The sequence below is a fragment of the Chiloscyllium punctatum genome, chromosome 1 (assembly GCF_047496795.1).
Source record: "Chiloscyllium punctatum isolate Juve2018m chromosome 1, sChiPun1.3, whole genome shotgun sequence".
Lineage (NCBI taxonomy): Eukaryota > Metazoa > Chordata > Chondrichthyes > Orectolobiformes > Hemiscylliidae > Chiloscyllium > Chiloscyllium punctatum.
In genome coordinates, this window is record NC_092739.1 from 129,282,921 (window position 1) to 129,306,620 (window position 23,700).

General features: G+C 39.5%; 1 protein-coding gene across 10 annotated transcripts in view; it reads left to right on the forward strand.

Moving 5' to 3' along the window:
- The window catches only part of LOC140479798 (transcription factor 4-like), a 607,832-nt gene that overhangs the window by 309,664 nt on the left and 274,468 nt on the right, over positions 1-23,700 (forward strand). For 9 of the 10 annotated variants that reach the window (XM_072574019.1, XM_072573999.1, XM_072574047.1 and 6 more), the window contains one exon: positions 9,844-9,882. In XM_072574019.1, coding sequence (XP_072430120.1) covers positions 9,844-9,882 — 39 coding nt within the window. Of the gene's footprint in view, positions 1-7,300; positions 7,540-9,843; positions 9,883-23,700 lie in introns of those variants that run through there. The other variant, XM_072574072.1, reaches the window with a different exon arrangement.

Here is a 23,700-nt window from a genome sequence, read left to right on the forward strand (position 1 = left end):
TAGTCCTTTGTCTATCTCTCTCCACATAAAAAGGAGGAACATTAAATAATGCTGAAAAGAGATGTGAAGTTGATGCTCCTCAAATTGTGATATGGAGCAGAAGTTAGCTCATTTCTTAAGTCTTTATAGTTGTTTGCGATGTGTTTTTTTGTACTAAAATCAACAAATTATTGTCTTTTAGTGTAAATAGAAAGAGAATAAACACTTAAAAGGAAGGGAGACTTTTGTTTTGTCTTTCAACTTTGCCAAATTAATAGATCTAATTAGAGCTTCCACCAACAATTGTATCAATCATTGTGAAGTGGTCTCTGATACTGATGGGCTGATCTGAAAACTGCACAAATACATCTGACCAGAAGGGGGTTAATCATTCTGTTCAGATTTGTTGATTTTCCTTTTCATTCCTCAGCTGAATCTTCCACAACCGCCAGCATTTGTAGCTAAGTAGTTTACCTGCTAGTATGTGATTTGGAGAGAGAACAAAAATTAAGTTGCAACTTTATTCTCTTCATTTTTTTTTCTCGAATGCAAAAGAAATTCTGAATGTTTTTAGCATCATGAAATTTATTGGGAGTTAATATTTTTGGATCCACTCTTTTGTTCAAAAAAGTAACATTTTCTATATTGTGATGTGATGCATTTTGTAAAGGGCAGATGGTGAGCAATATAAACTTAAGTTTTACAGTTATAAAGGGGGTGTGGGAACTGGGAGTTTGCACATGCACATCTTTGAAGATGGTAGGACAGGTTGATAAGGCTGTTAGAGTTGTTGGCTTTATGATAAGAATCAAAAGGAATGAAGTAAGGAAGTAAATCTTTAGTTAAGCATAGCTAAAGTTTTTTATATAATTCTGGGTGCCACACATTATGATGGACACCAAGGCCTTAGAGGGAAATCAGAGAAGATTTACTTGAGTTATGCCAACTTTGTTGACAGGCCAGAGAAGCTGGTTCTTTCTGTAACTACTTAAGAGAGAAGTTACAGAAAGATTTCTTAGTGTATTGCAATTAATGAACTATTTTGATAGCATAAATAGGGAGAAGCTACTTCCACTGCAATAAGTTGACAAGCAGAAGGCTGGAAGAACACAGCAAGTTTGGCAACCTCAGCAGGTGGAGAAGTTGACATTTCGGGTATAACCCTTCTTCAGGAATGGAGGTAGTAGGGGAAGCTGCAGATGAAGAGAGGAGTTGCAAGGGTTCTGGGTGGGCAGAGGGGCAGATTGGTGAGGTAGTGATAGGTGAATAAAGGTGGTAGGTATGATCAAATTGGTCAATGGGAGGAATGAATTTGGTTGGTAGCTGGAATTAAGCGTTGATGGGTGGAATGGAAGGGAGGGGAGGGCCTGGAAAGGGAGTCAGGGAATGGATGTGAAGATTATTTAAAACTGGAGAACTCAGCGTTGAATCCTTCAGGCTGTAGGCTGTCTAGACAGATGATGAGGTGTTGTTCTTCCAATTTGGGGTCCAATTACTGTGGCAACGGAGGATGCAGAGGATAGATACATGTTGGAAAGGGAGTGGGAAGGGGAATTGAAATGAGCAGTTGCCAGGAGGTCAGGCTGGCTCTTATGGGCCCAGCTGAGATGCTTGGTGAAATGTTCCTTTAGTTTATGGTTAGTGTCACCGATGTAGAGAAGACCACATCGCGAGCACTGGATACAGTAAACTAGGTTGGGGGAAAGGCAGGTGAATCGCTGCTTCACCTAGAAGGGCTGTTTGGTGCCCTGGATAGAGGTGAGGGGACTGGTATGCCGACAGATTTTGTATCTTTTTTGTTTACAGGGGAAGGTACCTGGGGGTTCATCGGGGTTGATGGGGAGAGTGGCGCTAACCAAGGACTGTCGAAGGGAATGGTCCCTGCAAAAAGTGGGGAGGGGAAGATGTTCTTGGTGTTGGGATCTAGTTGGAATTGGTGGAAGTGTTTTGACGGTGATGTATTGGATGTGAAGACTAGTGGAGTGGAAAGTGAGGACAAGAGGGACCCTGCCTTTAATATGTTTGGAAGGGAAGTGTTTAGAGCAGTGGAGCAGGGAATGGAGGAGTTGCTCCTGATTGTGGTCTTCTCCACATCGGTGAGACCAAACATCTCAGCCGGGCCCATAACAGTCAGCCTGACCTCCCTGGTCACCATCCATTTTAATTCCCCTTCCCACTCTCTCCAGTATGTCCATCCTCGATGTCCTCCATTGCCACAGTGAATTGGACCCCAGATTGGAGGAGCTTATCTTCTGCCTGGGCAGCCTACAGCCTGGAGGACTCAACATTGAGTTCTCCAACTTTAAATAACCCATTCCCTGATTTCTTTTCATTCCTCCTACTGACCCTTCCTTCCAGCTGTCAAACAGGTTCATCCATCCCATTGACCAACCAGGCTGTATCCTCTACCCGTGTTCACCTATCCCTCCCTCACCACTCCGTCCTTCTCCCCACATATAACCCTTCTCCCCACCTGTAACCCTCCCCCACCACCCTTTTTATTTGTAGCTCCCCCTACCCCACTCCCAGCCCTAAAGAAGGGTTGTACCTGAAACGTCGACTTCTCCACCTCCTGATGCTGCCTGGCTAGCTGTGTTCTTCCAGCCTCCTGCTTGTCTACCTTAAATTCCAGCATCTTCAGTTTTTTTTTGTCTACATTGTACTACCGTCATAAATGAGAAGACAGAGATTTAAGATTGTTGGAAAAATATTTAGGGGTAAATGAAAAGAGAGTTATGATCATTTGAAATGTGCTGCTTGAAAAACATGGGAGAAGCAAATTCATTATCTTACAAGAGGAAATTAGATAAATGTTTCAAAAGGGAAAATTTACAGAGCAATGAAGTGCAAGCAGAGCAGTAGGACCAATGGAATAACACTGAATTTCAAAGAACAGGTACAAACATGTTGGGCAGAAAGATCAGCTTCTCTGTTTTACATGATCCTACTGCCTTTTTATTTTGATTTTAAATGGTACTCTTAAGAAATTGAATGAAGTTGAGTGCAAGCATTTAAAGAAGCTTTTGAGTTCATATATGATTTTATTTATGGAGAAGCTACAAAAATCACAAATTTAGATCTTTCAGATTTACTTGACATTAAAAACTGGCAAACTGAAAATTTATTGCCATTCCATTGTGTCGGAAACGTCTTTGGAATGTAAGCGTGAGTGTTGAGGATAGATAGCTTGTGCTGTGTGTGAGTCAGCCGTGCCTCTGACCCTTGCTCTAAGGCTTTCAGTTCCTGCAGCAGCTTGTTTCTGTATATCCTGTTTCTGGAGGTCAAGGCAAGGGTCGTTGGTTTTGGGGAGCAGATTGCTGACAATATCCTGCCTGCTGCAGGTGGTTCGTGCAAATAAACTGGTGTTTAGACTTCAGGCCAATGACTGAGAGAGAGGATATACAGACCAGTTTGCCTTTCAGCACTTTTCCAGCTACTCTGACTAAAGAAGTAGCTGTTTTATTATCAATTTCATGTTAAAGATTCAAGATGAAATGGGATGTCAAGATAGAAGCTTGTTAGCAATTTGATTTGATGTCCCAATTTAAACTTTGGTTTTTTTTACTAAATTAATGTCTTTTCTTGTTCGATTTGGTGTTCTTCCTTCCCTTCTGTAGATATTATTCCTAATAAATGCTTGAGTGCTATCTTGAAGACTGAAACCTTTCTGAGAATATTAAAACAATATGGTGAGCTTTAGTTCATGATATGGAGGTGCCGTTGTTGGACTGGGTGAACAAATTCAGAAGTTACACAACACCAGGTTTTAGTCCAACAGGTTTGTTTGAAATCTCAAGTTTTCGGAGTGCTGCTCCTTCATCAGGTGGACTTCACTGAATAAACCTGTTGGACTATAACCTGGTGTTGTGTAACCTTGAGCTTTAGTTTAGGCAGGATTGGTGCATGGTTTCCAACTATCACATCTGGAAAACACTCAAATTCTGCTTTGAAAGGCCTTTTGTGGCGCTGTTGTACTATTAAGCCTCTGATGGTATCTTATTGTTGTCAGGCCTTTGTGTTGGGCAGCTCCTGTCATCTATCTGGCCTGAGCAGTTGCTGGGAAAGGTTATGTTGGCAGACAGTGGTGGTGAGGGGAGCTTGGATGACCAGGGGAAGTACGGTGCTGCATCTAGCACACGCTGTTCACAGCAAAGGGACCTAACTTGTGCACTTCACTTCAGCTGCTGGGTTTTCTGAGCCCTGGGAAACCGGTCTGACTACAATGCAGTCTGCTCAACAGGTCAGATCCAACACTGCCAGCTTCATTAACTGGTTTAAATTCCCACCTCCACCTCCTAGGAATGGACTGGTTGTCAGCACCTTCTTCGTTTCTAGACACCTTGCATGTGGGTGGTTTAGAGTTAAGGTTTAGATTTTAAAAACTTGTGCATATGATCTGTACCCCAACAAATTTTTGTGTGCTAAAATTCCAAGAAGTTGTCTGTTCTGGGGAATCATAAGCACCAGACTTTTCCTAGTACACCCTGGAAATGTTCAGGATTGTTTTACATAATGTAAAGCAGATAAAGGAAAAAAAAACAGAAACTATCTCAACTTGGGCTCAGTCCATGTCATAAATATGAATATCTGTGAATTAGACATCAAGATTGAATTACATTCTGGGCTTTATTTGGGGAAGTCTGTGTGTTTGTTATTGTGGAAAACAATTCATTTTACATGCCATATTTGCTATTTGTTTTCTGTGGTCTCATCCTGTTTCTTTTTCAATTTTGGTAACTAAAAGTGCATTCATTATTTTTCTTCAGATGACGTCTTTGGCTTAATAATTAAAAACCCTAAATGTAACTTGTTCTCGTACTGACATGCCTAAACAATCTTGACTGCATAGATCTGAGACCAATATTGTCAATTTGTTAAGGAATGATGATATCTAATTTTATTAAGCAAAAAAAAATCCTTATGACCTCTTTGGCTATATGTGGCTATATGTCTTTCATGAAAACAAAAACAGCTAAACAGCTCCTTTATATGTTTAGTAGGCTTTATAAACTGGAGATCTTAACTCCCCCCCCCCCCCCCCCCCCCCCCCGGGTGTTGACAGCTCTGCAACTGCTATCATATTGTCAATGTTTATATAGAGATATGTATGTGTAGATATACTAACCGTGATTGTAGAGATGGAATTCAAACTTTCATTAAAACAATCAATCATATTACAGTTTTGAACAGTTACCATTTTCAAATTTTTCTGAGTAATTTTAAAATAGAAGATAATACAGGGTTTTCTGCCTCCTCAAAACATTTAATCTCCTTTACTAAAGAGCTGTATGTATGAAAGGTGAATTTATAATTGATTGTACAGTGCTGTTTTGCAAACACTCAAACCTCTGCTGATAGCATTAAAATCTACATTTTCCCAGTAGACTAATGATAGTTTATAAATTTGGCTTTGCACTAAAGGAGCTGAAGTGATGGTATCTTCTTGGGATTTAAGAGCAGAACAAAACAGGGATCTTGTATCTTTTAGCCAAGTTATTAATATACATGATGGAGAGCGTAGAGAGTTTGCAAGTGACACAAAGTTTTATGGCACAGTAAGTAGTGTGGATGGAAACAGGGATATTGTCAGACTAAGTGAGTCAGACTGAAGAAGCTAGACACCATTCTGGACAAAGCAGTCTGCTTGATTGGCACTGCAACCACTCCCTCACCACCGACGCCTGGTGGGAGCAGTGTGTACAATTTACAAGATGAACTAAAGAAAGTCCACCAAGGATCCTTAGACAGCACCTTCCAAACCCATGACCACTACAATCTAGAAGGAGAAGGGCAGCAGTTACATGGGAACACCACCACCTGCAAGTTCCCCTCCATCGTTCCTGAATCAAAGTGGTGGAGCTCCCATCCAGACAGGATTCTGGGTGTACCCATACCAAATGGACAAAGATGGCTCAAGAAGGTGGCTTGCTACCAAATTATCAAGGGTATCTACTGGGAATACACACTAAATACTTGCCCAGTCAATGATAGTTGAATTTTGCAAAGTAAGCATAGTTTGATAGTCAGATTCTAGTGTGGGGTCACTATACAGTCTCCTTTGGTTCTGGGAATTTCTTAGTTGTAAGCATCTAGCATATGTGGAGGATTGATCTACATTTCCATGAAAATGAATCACCGAAACCTAATCCGCAGTTACAAACATAGTAATATAAAAATGGGAGTCGGTAATTTAACCCTTCAAACCTGCTCTGCCATTCAGTACAATCATTCATCTTAATAACCTGTTCCTAATTTCTCCCCATAATCTTTGATCCTTTTTAACCCTAAGAACTCTATCAAATTCTTTCTTGAAAATGTTCAATGTTTTGGCATCAAATGCTTTCTATGGCAGTGAATTTCACAGGCTCACCACTGTTGGATGAAGAAATTTTTAAAGAACAAATTATAGAATCAATAAATTAATTCTTTTGTGAGGTACAGTGCAAATTAACCCAGTTGATTCTGTCACTTAAAGGGTGCAATTATTAGGATTGAATTCACAAAAATGGGTTTTTATTCCCTTGTGTTAAAAGTGTTAAAAATGGTAAAATGAGTTCAAAAGCATTAATGCAAGGAAGCTGTTTCCTCTGATGTGGAAATACAGACCAAGAGAATTAATGCTTTAACACTTAGATTGCTCTGCACAGTTTACTCCTCTGTACCCAAAAAGAGTGAATGCTAGACAAAAATTGATATTTTTTTTAAAAATCCATAGCCTTTTATTAGGCAAGACTGTCAAAAATATGGAGTAAATGGATTTGAGGCTAGCTGAGTGACAACAGGTTTGAGAGGCTGAATGGGTAACTTCTGTTTCTAAATTCTTATAACATTGGGAGTAAAAAGCAAGTTACATGAAATTACTGCCTGGAGTGGGTGGACATCACAAGTATGCTTCTGTTACATTACTTTTCCATTACACAATGCAGTTTACATTGGTGAAAAGCTAACAGCAATATTCATGGAATTTAGTAGCCTTTTTAGTAGACTGCATAACAAGAAGATGTCAGATAAAGAAGGGTTCCAACCACAAGAGTAACTCTACTTTGTAATGCCGTTAAATAAAATTCTGTGATAGAGTATCACAGGAGTTAATTTATCATGGCAGTTTTTCAGACTATTTCAGTAAAATCGTAACTTCCCCAAAAGCTAACATTTTCATAAAAGGGAAGTGAGAAGACTTTTTAAGTATGCACCATGCCTGGTTGTGATTTGTTTGTAATGACACCGTGATTTATAATATAAACTGCACGCCTGTTTCACAGTGAAGCAGAAGGAAGTTTACAGTTTGATGTGGATTTAACGTTTAGCTTGTCGGTACTTTGAGATATTAAGCTGTTGCAGACGGCCAACAGCATTACTGCACTGAGGAAAACTTGATTTCTTTTTACAAAATAGTGTGATTAAAACAAAACTCTTATTGAGAAACAAAGTTGAAGTGCCTACAAGGACATTTTCAAGGTCAAAAGGGGTAGGACAGAAGATGCAGTAAAATCAAACATTTTTCAAGTGACACAAAGCTTAGGCTTTAAAATATTGCAGCAAGAGAAGGAAACGAGGCAGGTAAGGAGTTCACAATGCTGGGGAAGAATAATTTAAAGTAGAAGCTAATAAAATGCATCTTTGCCATGTTAATTCAAGTTTCATGATTTAAAAGCTTCCACACACATAGATCATTATCTAATTGTTCTGCTTTGTCTTAAAAGATTCTGTGACTGTGATGCGAATGTTTGTAAACTACTAAGGATATTCTGTGCTCACAGAGTTAAATTGTTGGCAGATAACTCGACACCATTTCTGACTATTGTATTTGCTTATCGATGTGTTTCTTGATATTTTTACTTTTGTAATTAAAAATGAAATATGGCTGGTAATGGAGGTCAATTTCACATTACTCATTCTCCTTTCTCACTTTGTTTCTTTGTTTGGTCGTTGGTGGTATCTGATTTTTTAAAATAATTATTACTGATGGGGATTGCTAATTTCACTTTTCTTCCACTGCTCATAAGATCTTCAGAGTGGGACGAGAGGAGGCTGGAAGAGAATTTAAATGTAGAGAAAAGTCAAACATTAGGAGTGCCTTTTTTTCAAAGAAAATGTATACATATTTAAAGGTGCGATTAAACAGTTTTTTTCTGTGTCCTATTTTTGATCTACACTATTTCCATGACGTGAAAACGGGCATTGTTGTATTTGGGTTATGCGTGCTCATAGTATGCGCAAAACATATTTGCTTTTTATTTTAGACTTTCAACTTCTGTGAAATCAATTGTATCTATTCCTTTGGGAGACCTCTTTGCTGATGGCTGAAAATTATCTTGAGAATTGTCTCATCTTCACAAGAATTTTCATTCTGGCCACCATTTTGTAGGTTCCTTTTAAATTTGGGTTTGCTTTATGCAAAATTGAACTAACAGCAAAATTGCTGACTACAGTCTCTGTCTGAAACAAAATACTGATAGAGTTCTACTGTAAACCCAACTAAGTTCCAACTGCCAAATCTTATGACTGTCCAGAATAAAATCAACAATTTTCATGAGGAGAAGAGGGATTTCAAGTAGGTTCACTGACTTGACTTCATCTTGGGGACCTCCATTTTAAATCCATTTAAGGCCAGGCATAACATCTAATATTGTCAAGATTAGATTGGTGCTGGAAAAGCACAGCAGGTCAGGCAGCATCCGAGAAGCAGGAAAATCGACATTTTGAGCAAAAGCTCTTCATCACCTGCTGTGCTTTTCCAGCACCACTCTAATCTTGACTCTGATCTCCAGCATCTGCAGTCCTCACTTTCACCTATAACCTGTAATGTTCCTGAAAGTGGTTTCCAGATCACTTAGTTGCTCCACTTAGAACACAAAGGATTGCACACTAGTGATGACGTTTTGATAGAGTAACATGCATTTTTAAAATGTGGAATAGGCACTTACTTCTCCAATATTCTGAGCTAACTTTGCATATGCAAATAAATGGCCTCATGCTTCATTGATATAGAGTTGTCAGCTGTGTTGAAATATATGTCAGTGGTCTACTTTCAGGTGACTGAACAGTCCTGAGAAAACCATTCAAACTCCCCATCTTTTCTCTCCACTAATTGTGATCTTTCTCTGCTGCCCCGATTAGTTGCCTCTTATTGTCTCACTTGTAGTCTTTCCTATCGCCCACCTTTGGATTAAGAACCTCTAGTTGGACTTGGTTTATGAATTATTCCCTTAACTCTCTGTTTCTGTTCCTGTTCCCAGCTCATGTGAACACTGTATTCTTGTCATCCAATAACACCAACCCAAATTTAGCGTTTCTCCTTTTTACTTCCCCACTCCTCCTTAATCCTAGATCCTCTCATTGACCCACTCCACTCCTTATCTCTTCAACCTGTACTTTTCTCTTCCATTGACCCTTGCCTGATTTGCCTTTACTTTGACTACTCTTTCCTGATTTCTCCCTTCCTGATTAACTCTTCTCTTGATCATCCTCTTTCGACTGGTGCTTGCCTCTGTTTTGTATAAAAAAAATATAATATCATAAATGAGGTTAGTGGTTATGTTTATGAAAGATGTGCCAAGGTTTGGAAGACACAGAAGGAGTGCTGTCATGACTTGTTTCTGATACCCACAAAGTTGTAGAGGAGAAAAATATTTTACTGTTAGTTTTCACATTAAGTTTTGCTATTTTCATCCACTTAGGTGAATTTACATTAGCATGAGGGTTATGAATTCAGAATTCCTGTCAATATACATCCATAGTCATTATCCTGCTCATTGTATGTCCTTGTGACGTTATTAATTTTCTTCATGTTTTGCTTCTGCTTCTACTTATTACATTGAAGTGAAATGTAGTTGAACAAATCTTTCTTTTACTTTTTTCCAGCTCCATTTGACTGCCATGAGAAGAGGAATGCGTTCAAAGGTAAGTCCTGTCAAAATTAATTCCAGTAGAATCAGAGAGCATTGCCTTCATTTTTGTTTGCTGCAGCAGCGAGGTTTTAACTTGTTTGTTTCCTCCCTCAACCTTTGACAAATGGCTTGGCCTCACAAATGGGTGGAGGCTACAATTGAAACTCGGCAATTCTGGCTGCAAGATCCAATGAAGACCAGATGTAGTGAAGGCTATTGGTGTTCTTTGCACTTTGCATGTAAACTCGACTCTCCAAGCCCCACACAGTCCTGAAGAATCTGAGTAATGATTTCTGATCAATTGATTTACTTGATCTCAGCTGTGACAACATTTTAGGATAGAACACTTGGTCTCAGTGATCCTTGGCTAGAGAAGGAGAAAATGAGTAACAAGCTCTCCTCTTGATCACTATCCAGTTCTTTAGGGAGGAGGGCGAAGAAATATGTTTGTTAGGTCAAGATGTGGTAATCCTTTGATGAGGTGATTACACACAATCATTGTCCATGCTAACAAGTGTTTACTGTGCTAGCTACTGAAAGCCATATAGAACTACGCCATACCATGGCCCAGTGCAATTAGCAGAGGAAACAAGAAGACAGTAAAAAAGGAAAGAGTTGTGACTGAAAACTGAGAGTTAAATGGCTACCTTCCAACTAGTGGGAGAATATCCAGGATAGCTTTTCACCTGAAATGGAAATCGAGCAAATCTTTAAAAGATTTCTGAAAGGCTACACGCGGCTGCTCACCATTGAGCGATAATTTGTGTTTGAATAATTGTATCTGAGACTCACCTTGTGATTTATCGATCTACTGGGCAGTAAAATTAGAAAGTGCACGATAGAATAAAAATATAACTTGTCAATAGTTCTACCATATCCTGCCTAAATGTATTTTATTTTTATGATTTTAAAAAATGTCCGCGCATATTGTATATTGCAGAATGTCTCACATTGATTTCTAAATGCCGCAGATGTACTTTGATAATGCATGACTGACAACTCTGAAATCATTCCCAGTAATTCTTCCCAGGGCCTTTATTTACCCTGTATTCACTGGGCTAATGTTTTATGTGGGTTTGGAGAGAAACAAGCCAGAGCTACAGTCTAAGGATTGAGTTTGTTGATTTGGGAAACAATGGTTTAACTTTGAGGTGAAATCTTGTGTTTCCAATTTAATATTCTGTTGAGTGAGTGGATGTTCTTCAGAAATCCAGATCTTTTATGACACTTTCGTACCCAAACAACTGCATATAGCTGCAGGAATTGATTCAATATATTCTGTGAGATACTGCAGCAGCATTTTAATGCCATAGTCATTAATATTATTTTAAATAATTTTAGTTCGTGCTCCTGAACAAGTGTGCATGTAATTGACGGATGAGGACAGTTAACTCAGCTGTGAGTCTCTAAGATGGGGATACAAAAAAAACATGTGAATGACCACGGTACCAGTAAACGAGCAAGTCAGCAGCTCTGGATATTTGAACATAATTTGAGGACTAGAACATGAATGCAAAAACAAACTCCCATCTTTGATCTCGCAATTTTATTGGTAGATTTTAGCAAGACCTGGTTTCAGAAAAGGCTATTCAACATTGACACACTTATATTGTGACAAAATTGAAGAGAAAAATTATCTCTACTACTTGATATTTATTTTGACATAGAACGTGCAACAGAGAAACAGACCCCTTCAGCCTAACTGATTTGTGCTCTTGTTTATACTCCATATAAGCCTCGACACATTTATTAATGATTTATGTGCCAGGATTTCCTCCCTTTACCCCAATGAGTTTTTCTTTTCAAGGAGGACATTTAAGGTGTGAGGGGAAGATTTAAAAGGGATCTAAGGGGTAACTTTTTCATGCTGATGGTAGCTCATGGATGGAATGAACTGCCAGAGGAAGTGGTGGAGGCTGGTACAATTACAACATTTAAAAGTCATCTGGGTAGGTTTATGACTGGGAAGTGCTTAGAGGGATATGGGCCAAATGCTGGAAAATGGGAGTAGATTAATTTAGGATGTCTGGTTGGCATGGATAAATTGGATGGAAGGGTCTGTTTCTATGCTGTACATTTCGATAATTCTATACAGGAATAAGTGGTATCCTTTATGTATAAATATTAAATATATATATAAAAATGATGAATAGTATGTATGTACAAATATATATACACACAATTAGATAACATCTGCAAATGTTAGCACCATGCCTGTAATTCTTGATTCTGACATAATTTACATATTCAAAAACACTTCCATTTATATAGAGCTTTATACAATCACCAATGTTTATGAGTCCTTCACAACCAGTGAAATACTTTTGTTGAGGTGTCATCATTGTTGTGATATAGGTAAAACAGCATTTAATTTCACATTCAGCAAAACTCCTGCAAACAACAACGTGAAAATCACAAGATAATTTTTTTGTGATGTTGCTTGAGAAATAAATATTTGTCAGAATACTGGGGATAACTTACCTGCTGTTGTTTCAGATATTGCTATGGGACCTTTTATGTCTACCCAAGCAGAGGGGCCCTCCGTTGAATGTCTCAGCCAAAAAATGACTCTGCTCTCAGTATTGCACCAAGGTGTACTGGAGTGAGACTTGAATCCTGGACCTTTTGATTCAGAAGTGAATATGCTACCAACTAAGCACTACTGATGTATATACATACACGATATAGTGAATATCAGTGGTCTTGGCATGAATTGCTGCAAGAGACCAATTCGAACCCTCTGCCAGTATGAGAAATGTCTCATAATTCCTTCTGTATTTCATGTGTTGTAATCAGACAAAAGTCCACTTTGTAATCCCTGACTCTGTTTGCTCTAATCTTTGCTGCATCTCTTAAACATGACACCTCTTGCAGACTTTTTACTGACGTCACTTCAAAGATACTTTGCTGGTTGTTAAACCATTTTGAGCTGCCTTGAGAAATTGAAAGCATCTTCCAAATGAGGAAAATGTGACTAGTCAATTGCTGAAGAAGATTTAATTGAATGCCTAACATAGCTTAGAGGAGCACTGCTTGCATTCCTTATCAAACACTGTTCAGCCACTTTAGTAGCCAGTGAGAAGAAAAGCGCCACTGTGTGGTGAATATAGTTATAACCCCTTGTATGGTCTAAATGTGTGGAGCTGACATGTTGCAGTGCTCTCCAGACCAAGTCAATGAGAGAGAAACATTTTTGAATCAGATATTGTGTTTCAGCTGGAGTTGTGATGCTGGAAACTGGAATGACATGACTTGAAGATGCCAGTGTTGGACTGAGGTGGACAAAGTTAAAAATCACACAACACCAGGTTATAGTCCAACACATTTATTTGGAAGCACTAGCTTTTGGAGCGCTGCTCGTTCATCAGGTGGTTGTGATGAAGGAGCGGCACTCCAAAAGCTAGTGCTTCCAAATAAACCTGTTGGACTATAGCTTGGAATGACATGACAACTCTTCAATATAACATTCATACTGATGATGCAAGAAGATGAAAAGAGAGTTTTATTTGTTAGGTGCAGATTTTCCCCTACAAAACAAACATCCTGAGAAATGGTGATCATCCATAAGCATTGACCTTCAAACTTTTATAATTGTGTCATTTAACTTTTGACAATCTGCATGATATAAATTGTCTTGCACCAGAACCTGGAAGTTATTTGATCAATGCTCATTCTACGCTTTACAGTAATCCCTGCTCTTTTTTTTTTGAAGTAGGCAAACTGAACAAAAGCTCTTTAATGAAATACAGTTGGACATCTTCCATGACTAGGAGAAAGTGAGGACTGCAGATGCTGGAGACCAGAGCTGAAAATGTTTTGCTGGAGAAGCGCAGCAGGTCAGGCAGCATCCAAGGAGCAGGAGAATCGACGTTTCGGGCATGAGCCCTTTTTCAGGAATGTATTCCTGAAGAAGGGCTCATGCCTGAAACGTCGATTCTCCTGCTCCTTGGATGCTGCCTGACCTGCTGCGCTTTTCCAGCAACACATTTTCATCTTCCATGACTGTCAACTTAATCCATGCCATTGTGCTCAATGTTTTAGTCAAGGGAAAAATAAAGGGAATATAGGAATGAGCCATGTTTGATAGAATACAATTTCCAGAATTCTGCAAATTGTCACAGGACATGTCTATCTCTTTAAACAAAAAGGCATTGTAAGGACATGGTCGAGCTTCATCAGGCATTTCAGCTGAAAAGCTTGTTATTCTTTGCTTGTTCTGTTTTAATCTATTACCTAGTATGAAGCTCAGCTGCAGAGAACAGCACATTTTGCAAAATATAAACACATTACACTAAATTTGTTGATCTAAGGCAAGTCAACCATTACAATGCCATGACTAGAGTACTTGCCCCAATGTAACAAATGGAAAAAAATTATCAAAAATCATTGTTTTTCCATCTAGAAACCTCAAATGTAAGTCCAAATGTGTTGATGTTGGGTGAGACCCAAACACAGGGGGAGGGCTGTATCCGTAGTTATGAAACTGCATTATTATTCTCCATTGACAAGGTTCACACATGTCAATTGACCACTTCTTGAGGCAGTGGAGGGTTCTGGTCTCTGTGGACTGATATCATGGCAAAGGTCAGTTGGTTCGGAATGAGTAGGAGGGATTTGCAATTAAAACAACAAAGTATAGTAGAAAACAAGTGTTTTTCTTGTGAATAATTTGTCTTTATGGGGACTTCCATCAAAATCGGAACATTTGGTTACGAGAGCAGAAAATACTGGAACCCTTCAGCAAGTCAAGGCACAAGAGGACAAAATTCCAGGATAAGGGGCTATTCATTTTGGACTTAATTGGGAAGAAATTTCTTCACTCAGAGTTGTGAAACTTTGAAACTCTCTGCCTGCAGAAGGTTGCAGATGCACTACAGTTGAATATATTTATGGCTGGGATAGAGTGATTTTTACTGTCTTGAAGAATTTATTAGGTGGAGAACAGACAATGGTTGAATTTTAGTTTTTTTTTCTAAACTGAGGAAGTTGTTTTAACTGGTACCCTTTACATACTTCACTTCTATAACTATCAGTAATTGTTGACTGAACTTTCTAAATTCAAGATCAAATTAATAAAATAAAACACAAAGATGGCAATGCAGCTGGAACATGTGGATTCTGGTGAACAGAGCAGCCACAGCTCAATGTATCAGAGCACGGGAAGCTTATCTGGACACTGAGTTCCAATAAGTAGTCTCACCTCTAAGGTTATGTTCTTAAAACTTGGTTTGTGTTCAGGGATGTAGAGCTAGGGGAAGACAGTAAGGAAAAAAAAAAGTTACTTGTCGAAATGCACACAATATTTATAACAAGACAAAGTCATAGAGATGTACAGCATGGAAACAGACCTTTTGGTCCAACTTGTCCATGCCGACCAGATATCACAACACAATCTAGTCCCATCTGCCAGTACCCAGCCCATATCCCTCCAAACCCTTCCTATTCATATACGCATCCAAATGCCTGTGAAATGTTGCAATTGTACCAGCCTCCACCACTTCCTCTGGCAGCTCATTCCATACACGTACCACCCTCTGCGTGAAAGAGTTGCCCCTTAGGCCTCTTTTATATCTTTTTCCCCCCGCCTCACCCTAAACCTAATGAATGCATAGCATATATAGAAAAAGAGTGATTACAGGTAACTATTACAGTGATATGGCTGCAAAAAGGCCATGGCTGTGTCCTTGATTTTTGGGGTTACGAGACATTTCAGGACAGGAGGAATGTGAGAGTAATGGACGAGATCAGTACAGTGTTCAGAAATAGTCTTGTTTTTGAGGATCATGTGTTGATTCATTTAGGTGAAGATGAGACATTGCAATGAATAGATGTCACTGTTGGGATAGTTAAGAGGCCTCCTGATTGTACAATGTCAGAATATAAATAAGTACTAATAAGAGCTGGTAAGAAAGGAATATGGTATATTTGTAGTCTATATTAATTTTTGTATAGATTTAGATGAATCACATTGACGTAACTCGAGTGAAGGATGAGTTTATAGTATATTTAAAGTAATGTTTCTTCGAACAATATGTTCTGGAATGAGGAAATAGGCTGGTAATGTGAAATGAAACCAGATTAATGAATAGAATAGAATATCCTTTATTGTCATGTGTACTCAGGTACAGGAGTAGAGTGAAAGGTTTTACAATGTCACCTTTAGGGCGCCATCTTAGGTATAAGTATCTAGGTACAAATCTTAGATACAAAAGAGAAATTTTTAAAAAGTAGTTGTATTACTTTGCGGTGTTTAAAGAATAAGTTAGAAATAAGATCTAGTTACAGTCAGATAAAATCAAAAGTTTTTTTTTCAAATAAACATTATGAATAACCCTCTAGTAATGGATCCTAAAGGTAGGAGTGATGATAATGTGATAGAATTTCACATTCAGTTGAGAGTGAAAAGATTTTGACTGAAAGTAGTATCTTAACTTTAGATGTATAACAGATTTGTCTCAGGTGTATGAGAAAAATAGGCTAAGAGGTAAGAGAGAAGTCATGGCAGTTATTTGAGGACATTGCTCTCCACAAAGATCTATTCCATTGAGAAAGAAGCACACTGCAAGAAAGACACACCATCCATGCTGAACTTTGGAATTTAAGAAACCAGTGTAGGATAACTAAAACAAATAGCATAGAGAGAGAAATTGTTGTAGGAGAGAAAATATCAAGATTGGAAAAAGGAGACAGTAAAAGTAATAAGAAGGAAAAGAGTAGTTAACGTAACTGGTGTTCCTGGGTAGGAAAGCAATCATGATTAGTTGAGGAATAATACCAGAGAAACTAATGAACCTAAAGACTGAGAAGCTCGCTGTACCCAAATTGCCTGTATCCCCAGGGTCTTAAAAGAAATAGTTACAGAGATTAGTGAATACATTGTTTGTAATCTTCCAAATTCTCTTCATTCTGAAAAGATCCCAGTAGATTGTAAACCCATACATATCAAGGAAGGAGAGCAGCAGCAAACAAGCAACTATAGGCCAGTTAGTATAACATCTGTCATTGTGAAAATGCCAGAATTCTTTACAAAGAACATTCTTGCAAATCGTTTAAAAAAATCATAATACCAGGCAGAATTAATAGGATATTGTGAAGATGAATTTATGTTTGGCATATTATTTAGTCTTCTTTGAGGAAACAGCAAACAGTTGATAAAGGGTAATCAGTGCCTGTCCCCTTGGATTTCCAAAGGGTATTCACTAAGAAGCCACATAAAACATGTCCACATAGGAGAGGAGCACTTTGGTTATGGAAGAGATATGTTAGTATGAGCAGATTATGAAGTAAGAAGAAACAAGAGAGTCAGTATAGTTGAGTCTTTATCAGACTGTCAAACTGAAGTAGTGGAGTGTCCCAATGATTAGTGCTGGGACCTCAACTATTTATGATCTACATCAGTGACTTAGGTGAAGAGATCTATTGCAAAGTTTTTCAATGGTACAAAAGTAGGGCCGAGAGCAAATTGTGTGCAGGATACAAAGAATCTGTAGAGAGATTTAGATAGGTTAAATGCACAAGCAAAACTTTTGCAGTTAGAGTATAATGTGGGAAAATGTCTGATTGCCTATTTCGACAGAAAGAATAGAAAAGCAGACTCTTCTTTGTATATGGATGGAATGTTGGTTTTTAATGGAAGGGGGATGTAATATAAAAGTAGTGAAATCTTGTTCAAACTGCGCAATGAGACTGTCTGGAGTACTATGTGCAATTTTGGTTTTCTGAAGATTTTGCAGTCCTTTTGGTTCTGCTTCAGTATGTGTTATGTTTCTGGAAGTTTCAAACTAATTTACAAATATTTTGAGATTGTGCAGAGAAAAAGTAAGTTTGAATCAAAACAACTTGGAATTAATCTCATTCTTTTTATTATTCTTCAAAATCAGACACCAAGTCATTTTCTGACTCAAAGAATATGTAGATTAGGCAAGGCTGAGTCACTTGGACATCATTAAAGGTAATCTAGTAAAAGATTGCATTCAGGGTTCATGGAAATGAAGGATTGAAGGTTTTTTAAAATTTTGTTAAAATATGTTTTAAGGTGACTAGGTTGCATAGTCTGTAGGTGCACAGGGCTAAAAGTTACTTTCACAGCTGGTCATCCATAATTTGTGAGTGTAGCCAAAATGTTTTACTTGCAGGTAACTTCATAATTGCAGCCAGGAAAGTAGGTTTTGGCCAAACTCCGATAAACTGAAGTTATAGTAAATGATAGGTATTTAGCCCCTGTGTCTGCTCCAAATTCGGAAGTTGTTGTTCAGACAAAGGAGTCAAACATCTTTTCCTATTACTCTTATCATAATTTTATTTTTTTGGATCTGTATTTGCTCACTGTTCTCCAGTGGAAAGAGTAACACTATTTCAATTTTGTTATTATTACAGCTTCTCATTCCTGATATTATTGTGACATATCTGTATTGAACATTCTTCTACCATGAATGTCCTCTCCACACGTAGAAGCCAAACAAAACTCTGAACTGTTGTGTAATCAATGCTTTGCACATTTTTTGTTTTTTCAAATCGCTTATAGAGTCGTAGTTATACAGATCCTTCAGTCCAACTCACCTGCGCCAACCAGACATCTCAACAGAGCAGAGTCTGATCTACCAGCATTTGGCCCGTATCCCTATCAACCATTCCTATTCATGTTCTCATTCAGCTGTCTTTTAAATGTAATTGAAACAGCCTTCTCCACTTCCTCTGACAGCTCATTCTATACACTCATCACTCTCTATGTGAAAAAGTTACCCCCCAGGTACTTCTTAAGTCCTTCCACTCTTACCTTAAAGCTACCTCCTCTAGTTTTGGACTCCCCCACCCTGGGAAAAAGACCTGGGCTATTCACCCTATCCATGACCCACATGATTTTATAAACCTCTATAAGGTCACCCCTCAGTCTCTGGTGCTCTAGGAAAAAAGCACCAGCCTTTTCAGCCTCTACCTGCAGCTCAAACCTTCCAGTCTCAGCAGCATCCTTGTAAATCTTTTCTGAACCTTCAAGTTTAACAAGTTTTTTCCTATAGAAGGGTGACCAAAACCGTATGCAGTATTCCAAAAGTGATCTCTCTAATGTCCAGTACAGTTACAACATGACATTCCAACTTCTATACTCACTGATCATTTTTTATGATCAGCGAACACAGGCATGAAAAATGCCACCTTTGCCATCCTATCTACCTGCGACTCCATTTTCAAGGGACTATGCGCCTGCACACCTTGTTCGGCAACACTCACTAGGGCTTTACCATTTACCATAAAAGTCTGCCCTAGTTTGCCTTACCAGTGCAGCACCTCACGTTTATTTAAATTAAACTCCATCTGTAATTCCTTAGTCCGTTGGCCCATCTAATCGAAGTCCCATTGTACTCTGAGATAATTTTCGTCACTGTCCACTACATCACATATTTTGGTTTCATTTGTAAAGTTACTAACCATACCTCCTATATTCACATCCAGATTATTTCATATGTAACTAAGCACCTTGGGCCTAGTACTGACCCTAGTGGCACACTGCTGGTTACAGGTTTCCAGTCTGAAAAACAACCCACCACCACCGTCTTCTGTCTCTTACCATCAAGTCAAGTTTGAATCCAACTGTCGATTTAAATCAATTGCAACTCCCATATGATAGACTGGTTCGATCATGTGGAAACTTGTCGAACACTTTACTGATGTCCATGGAGAAAACATCTACTGCTCAGCCTTCATCAATCTTCATTGTCACCTCTTCAAAATAAAAACTCAACCAACTTGTTGTGAGACACAAAGTCATATTGACTATCCCTAATCAGTCCTTGCCTTTCCAAATGTATGTAAATTCTGTCTCTCAGAATCCCCTCCAACAACTCACCCACCACTGATGTAAGGCTTTCTGGTCTGTAGTTCCCTGGCTTTTCCTTACCACCTTTCTTAAATAATGACACCACATTAGCAGCCTCCAGTCATCTGGCACCTCCCCATGGTTATCAATGATGCAAATATCTAAGCAAGGTGACCAGCAATATCTTCCCTAGCTTCCCACAAAAGTTTGGATACATCTGCTCAGTCCTGGGAATTTATCTGTGTTTGTGTTTTAAGATCGCCAGCATCACTTCTTCTGTAATATGGATACTTCTTAATATATCACTATTTATTTTCTGAGGTCTCTAACTTGCATGTCCTTCTCAACAATAAATTCTGATGTGAAATACACATTTAGTATTTCACCCATCTTCTGTGGTTCCACACATAGATGGCCTTGTTGATCTATGAGGGGCCTTATTCTCTCCTTAGTAACTGTAGGGAATGCTGGATGACTGGAGAAATTCAGGCTCTAGTCAAGACATAGGAGGTATATTTCACATATAGACTACTGGGATTGAGTGAATCCCTAAAGGAATATAAGGGCAATAGGAACATACTTAAGAGGGAAATCGGGAGGGCATGAGTGGGGCAAGTGGGCAAAATGCCACACATAGGTGGTCTTGTTGATCTATAAAGGGCCCTATTCCCTCCCTAATTACAGTTTTGCCCTTTTATTATAATTGTACAATCTCCTTGGATTCTCCTTAAAATCTATTTGCCAAAGCTGTCTCAAATCCCACTTTTGCATTCATCCAGCATTCCCTACATCTTCCAGCTTTGCCTTCACACTAACAGGGGCATACACTATCTCTGAACTCTCATTATCTAACGTTTAAAGGCCTCCCACTTTCCAAACATCCCTTTACCTGCAAATAGTCTTCCCCAGTCACTGCTTGACATTGACCAGGGACTCTGAAATGGGCTCTGGGGTCTCTGTAATGCGCTCTGGGGTCTCAGTTACAGGCCTCTGCTTCCACCACAATTGTGAATCCACATTTGAGTTGGAGCCATGGGCCTGGGTTTGCATGGGTTCCCTCCTAGTCCCCATCTGACGTTCTTCCAATGCTGTCGCTGGTCTTCGGGGTCCTGCGCCATCCTTTTGGCTGATGCTTCAGCTCGTTTAGTGGGAGTCAGCCCTGGACCTGCTCCTGGCTGGCTGCGAGACTCCGGCTGGCATGGAGCTATGTCTGCCTCATCATTGGGATGGTGCCACCGCTGGAGACTTCCTCCTTCATCCACCACTCTTAATGCTTTAAAGAAAAGTAGCAAAAGCAAAAAGAACAAAAGAAAAAAAACAGAAGCAGATGGGGGTGGACAAGCCCCGGGCTCAGCCCTGCTACTCCACCATTATCGTAGACATTTATTGTCTGTCTCCATTGCCCTTAAAGAGGCAGTGGTGTGTCACCTAATTGAATCACTGCAGTCCATGTGCTGTGGGTTGACGCACAATGCCACTGGGGGAGGAAATTTCAGATTTTGACCCAACAGCAGTAAAGAAACTGTGATGTATTTCAAACTTAGGATGGTGAGTGGTTTTCCAGGGGAATTTGTAGTTGGTGATGTTTGCATGTATCTACTGCCCCTGTTGTTCTACATAGAAGTGGTCATGAATTTAGAGAGATGCTGTCCAGGGATCTTTGACAATTTTCTGCAATGCATCTTGTAGAAAGTGCATGCTACGACTACTGAACATCATTGGTTAAGTGCCAATCAAGTGGGCTGCTTTGTCTGGCTTTCTGAGTGTTTTTGGAGCTGCACTCATCCAGACAAGTGGTGGGGGGGGGGGTGTATTCCATTACACTCCTGATTTGTGCCTTGTAGATAGTGGATAGGCTTTGGGAAGTCAGACAATAAGTTATTTGCTGCAATATTCCTAGCCGCCAACCTGCTGTTGTAGCCACTGTAGGTGTATGGTTACTCCCACTCGGATTCTAGTCAATAATAACCCCTCAGGATACTAATAATGGAGAATTCAATTATGGTAATGCCATTAAATATCCAGGAGTAGTGGTTAGATTATCCTTTACTAGAGATGGTCATTGCCTGGCATTTGGTGTGGTGCAAATTTAGAACTCTGCACCTAGTTCTGGGCCCTTCACAAGGCTGGTAATGCTGTACTGTTTGATTCCTAGTATAAATATTTCAGTGACTTAGTAGGCTTCTGGAATTAGGTTTGTACAATTTCAATATGTATACATTCAGGTTGACTTGACAGACATTTATAAAATAACCCAGGTCCAAAATTTCCTGCATGGTACAAATTATTCAAATTCATTAATATGTGGTAGACCAAGGGTTATGCTTAGAAAATACACAAACTGTTGCAATCTCCAGTAATATTTAAAGACAAATTTGGACTTCTCGTGAAAGAATGACATATCAAGAATTCCTGTCTTAAGACATCTACAGTAACTTAAAAAAAATCATTGACTAAACCCTACCTTGGCAGGCAAATTGTACAGTGAACCATTGATGTCCCATTTTTCCTTTATTGTAAATGAAGAAGTACACTTCACTAGCTTGTGATACACTGTTCTAAAGTAAACTTGCAATTGTCTCAAAATTAGAAAAAAGTGATTCTTAGCTTCCAAGCATTCACTTATGATCTTTTTTTCCTTTTATAATCTGGTAACTTCCACCCTCAGAGCTGTCCTTCATAGTGAGAACAATAATGTAAATACTCTGTCCAGCACAATCTAGACAAATCTTTCAGTCTTGTTTTAATTCCTCACAAATCTGTCATTTTTAATCTATTAGCTACCTCGCTCAGTCTAACCTGGTGAACCATAGAGATCAGTGGCCCTTCCCACCCAGGTTCTGACAGATTGACCTGTCTGTCATACTTTTTTGGAGGACCTGCATCTCATTATATCTCTCCAGTTCCATTTTCACCCTTTCCATCAATATGGATCATCTGGTCCATGTATCAAGAGGCTGAATTCTACTGGGGAAGGCATGTATTCTCTGCCCAGATGGAATGTACCCCTCAGTGGTTGGAGGTATAGCCCTCAAGTGGATTGGGCAGAATCTCTGGTAGTTCCAGTGGCTCCAGACCACAGGCTGATACTGGAACTACAGTAATGCCCGAGAGATCGAGATTTTTTTATTCCTTCATGAGATTTGTTGCCCATCCCTCATTGTCCAGTGGATCAGTAAGGCTTAACTACATTGCTGTGGGTCTGGAGTCACATGTCGGCCGTGATGTCAGATGTCAAGTGTCAGGTTTCCTTTCCTAAAGGACATTCATGAACCAGATGCCTTTTTACATACATCAACAATGAGAAGGAGGCCATCTGATGTTCCGTTTCCCTGGCCCCCAACGCCTCATTTTCACCATGGATATCCAATCCCTCTACACCTCATCTGCCATGACCAGGGCCTCCAAGCCCTCTGTTTTTTCCTCTCCAGACGTCCTCAACAGTACCCTTCCACTGACACTTTCATTCGTTTGGCCGAACTGGTCCTCCCCCTTAACAATTTATCCTTTGAATCCTCCCACTTCCTCCAGACCAAAGGGGTAGCCTTGGGCACACGTATGGGCCCCAGCTATGCCTGTCTTTTTGTTGAGCAACGTAGAGCAGTTGATCTTCCGTAATTACACCGGCACCACTCCCACCTCTTCCTCCACTACATTGATGACTGCATTGGCGCCACCTCGTGCTCCCGTGAGGAGGTTGAGCAATTCATCAACTTCACCAACACATTCCACCCTGACCTTAAATTTACCTGGACCATCTCTGACACCTCCCTCCCTTTCCTGGACCTCTCCATCTCCATTAATGACGACCGACTTTACACTGACATTTTTTACAAACCCACCGACTCCCACAGCTACCTGGGTTACACCTCTTCCCACCCTACCTCTTGCAAAAATGCCTTCCCGTATTCCCAATTCCTCCGCCTCTGCCGGATCTGCTCACAGGAGGACCAGTTCCAACCCAGAACACACCAGATGGCCTCCTTCTTTAGAGACCGCAATTTCCCTTCCCACGTG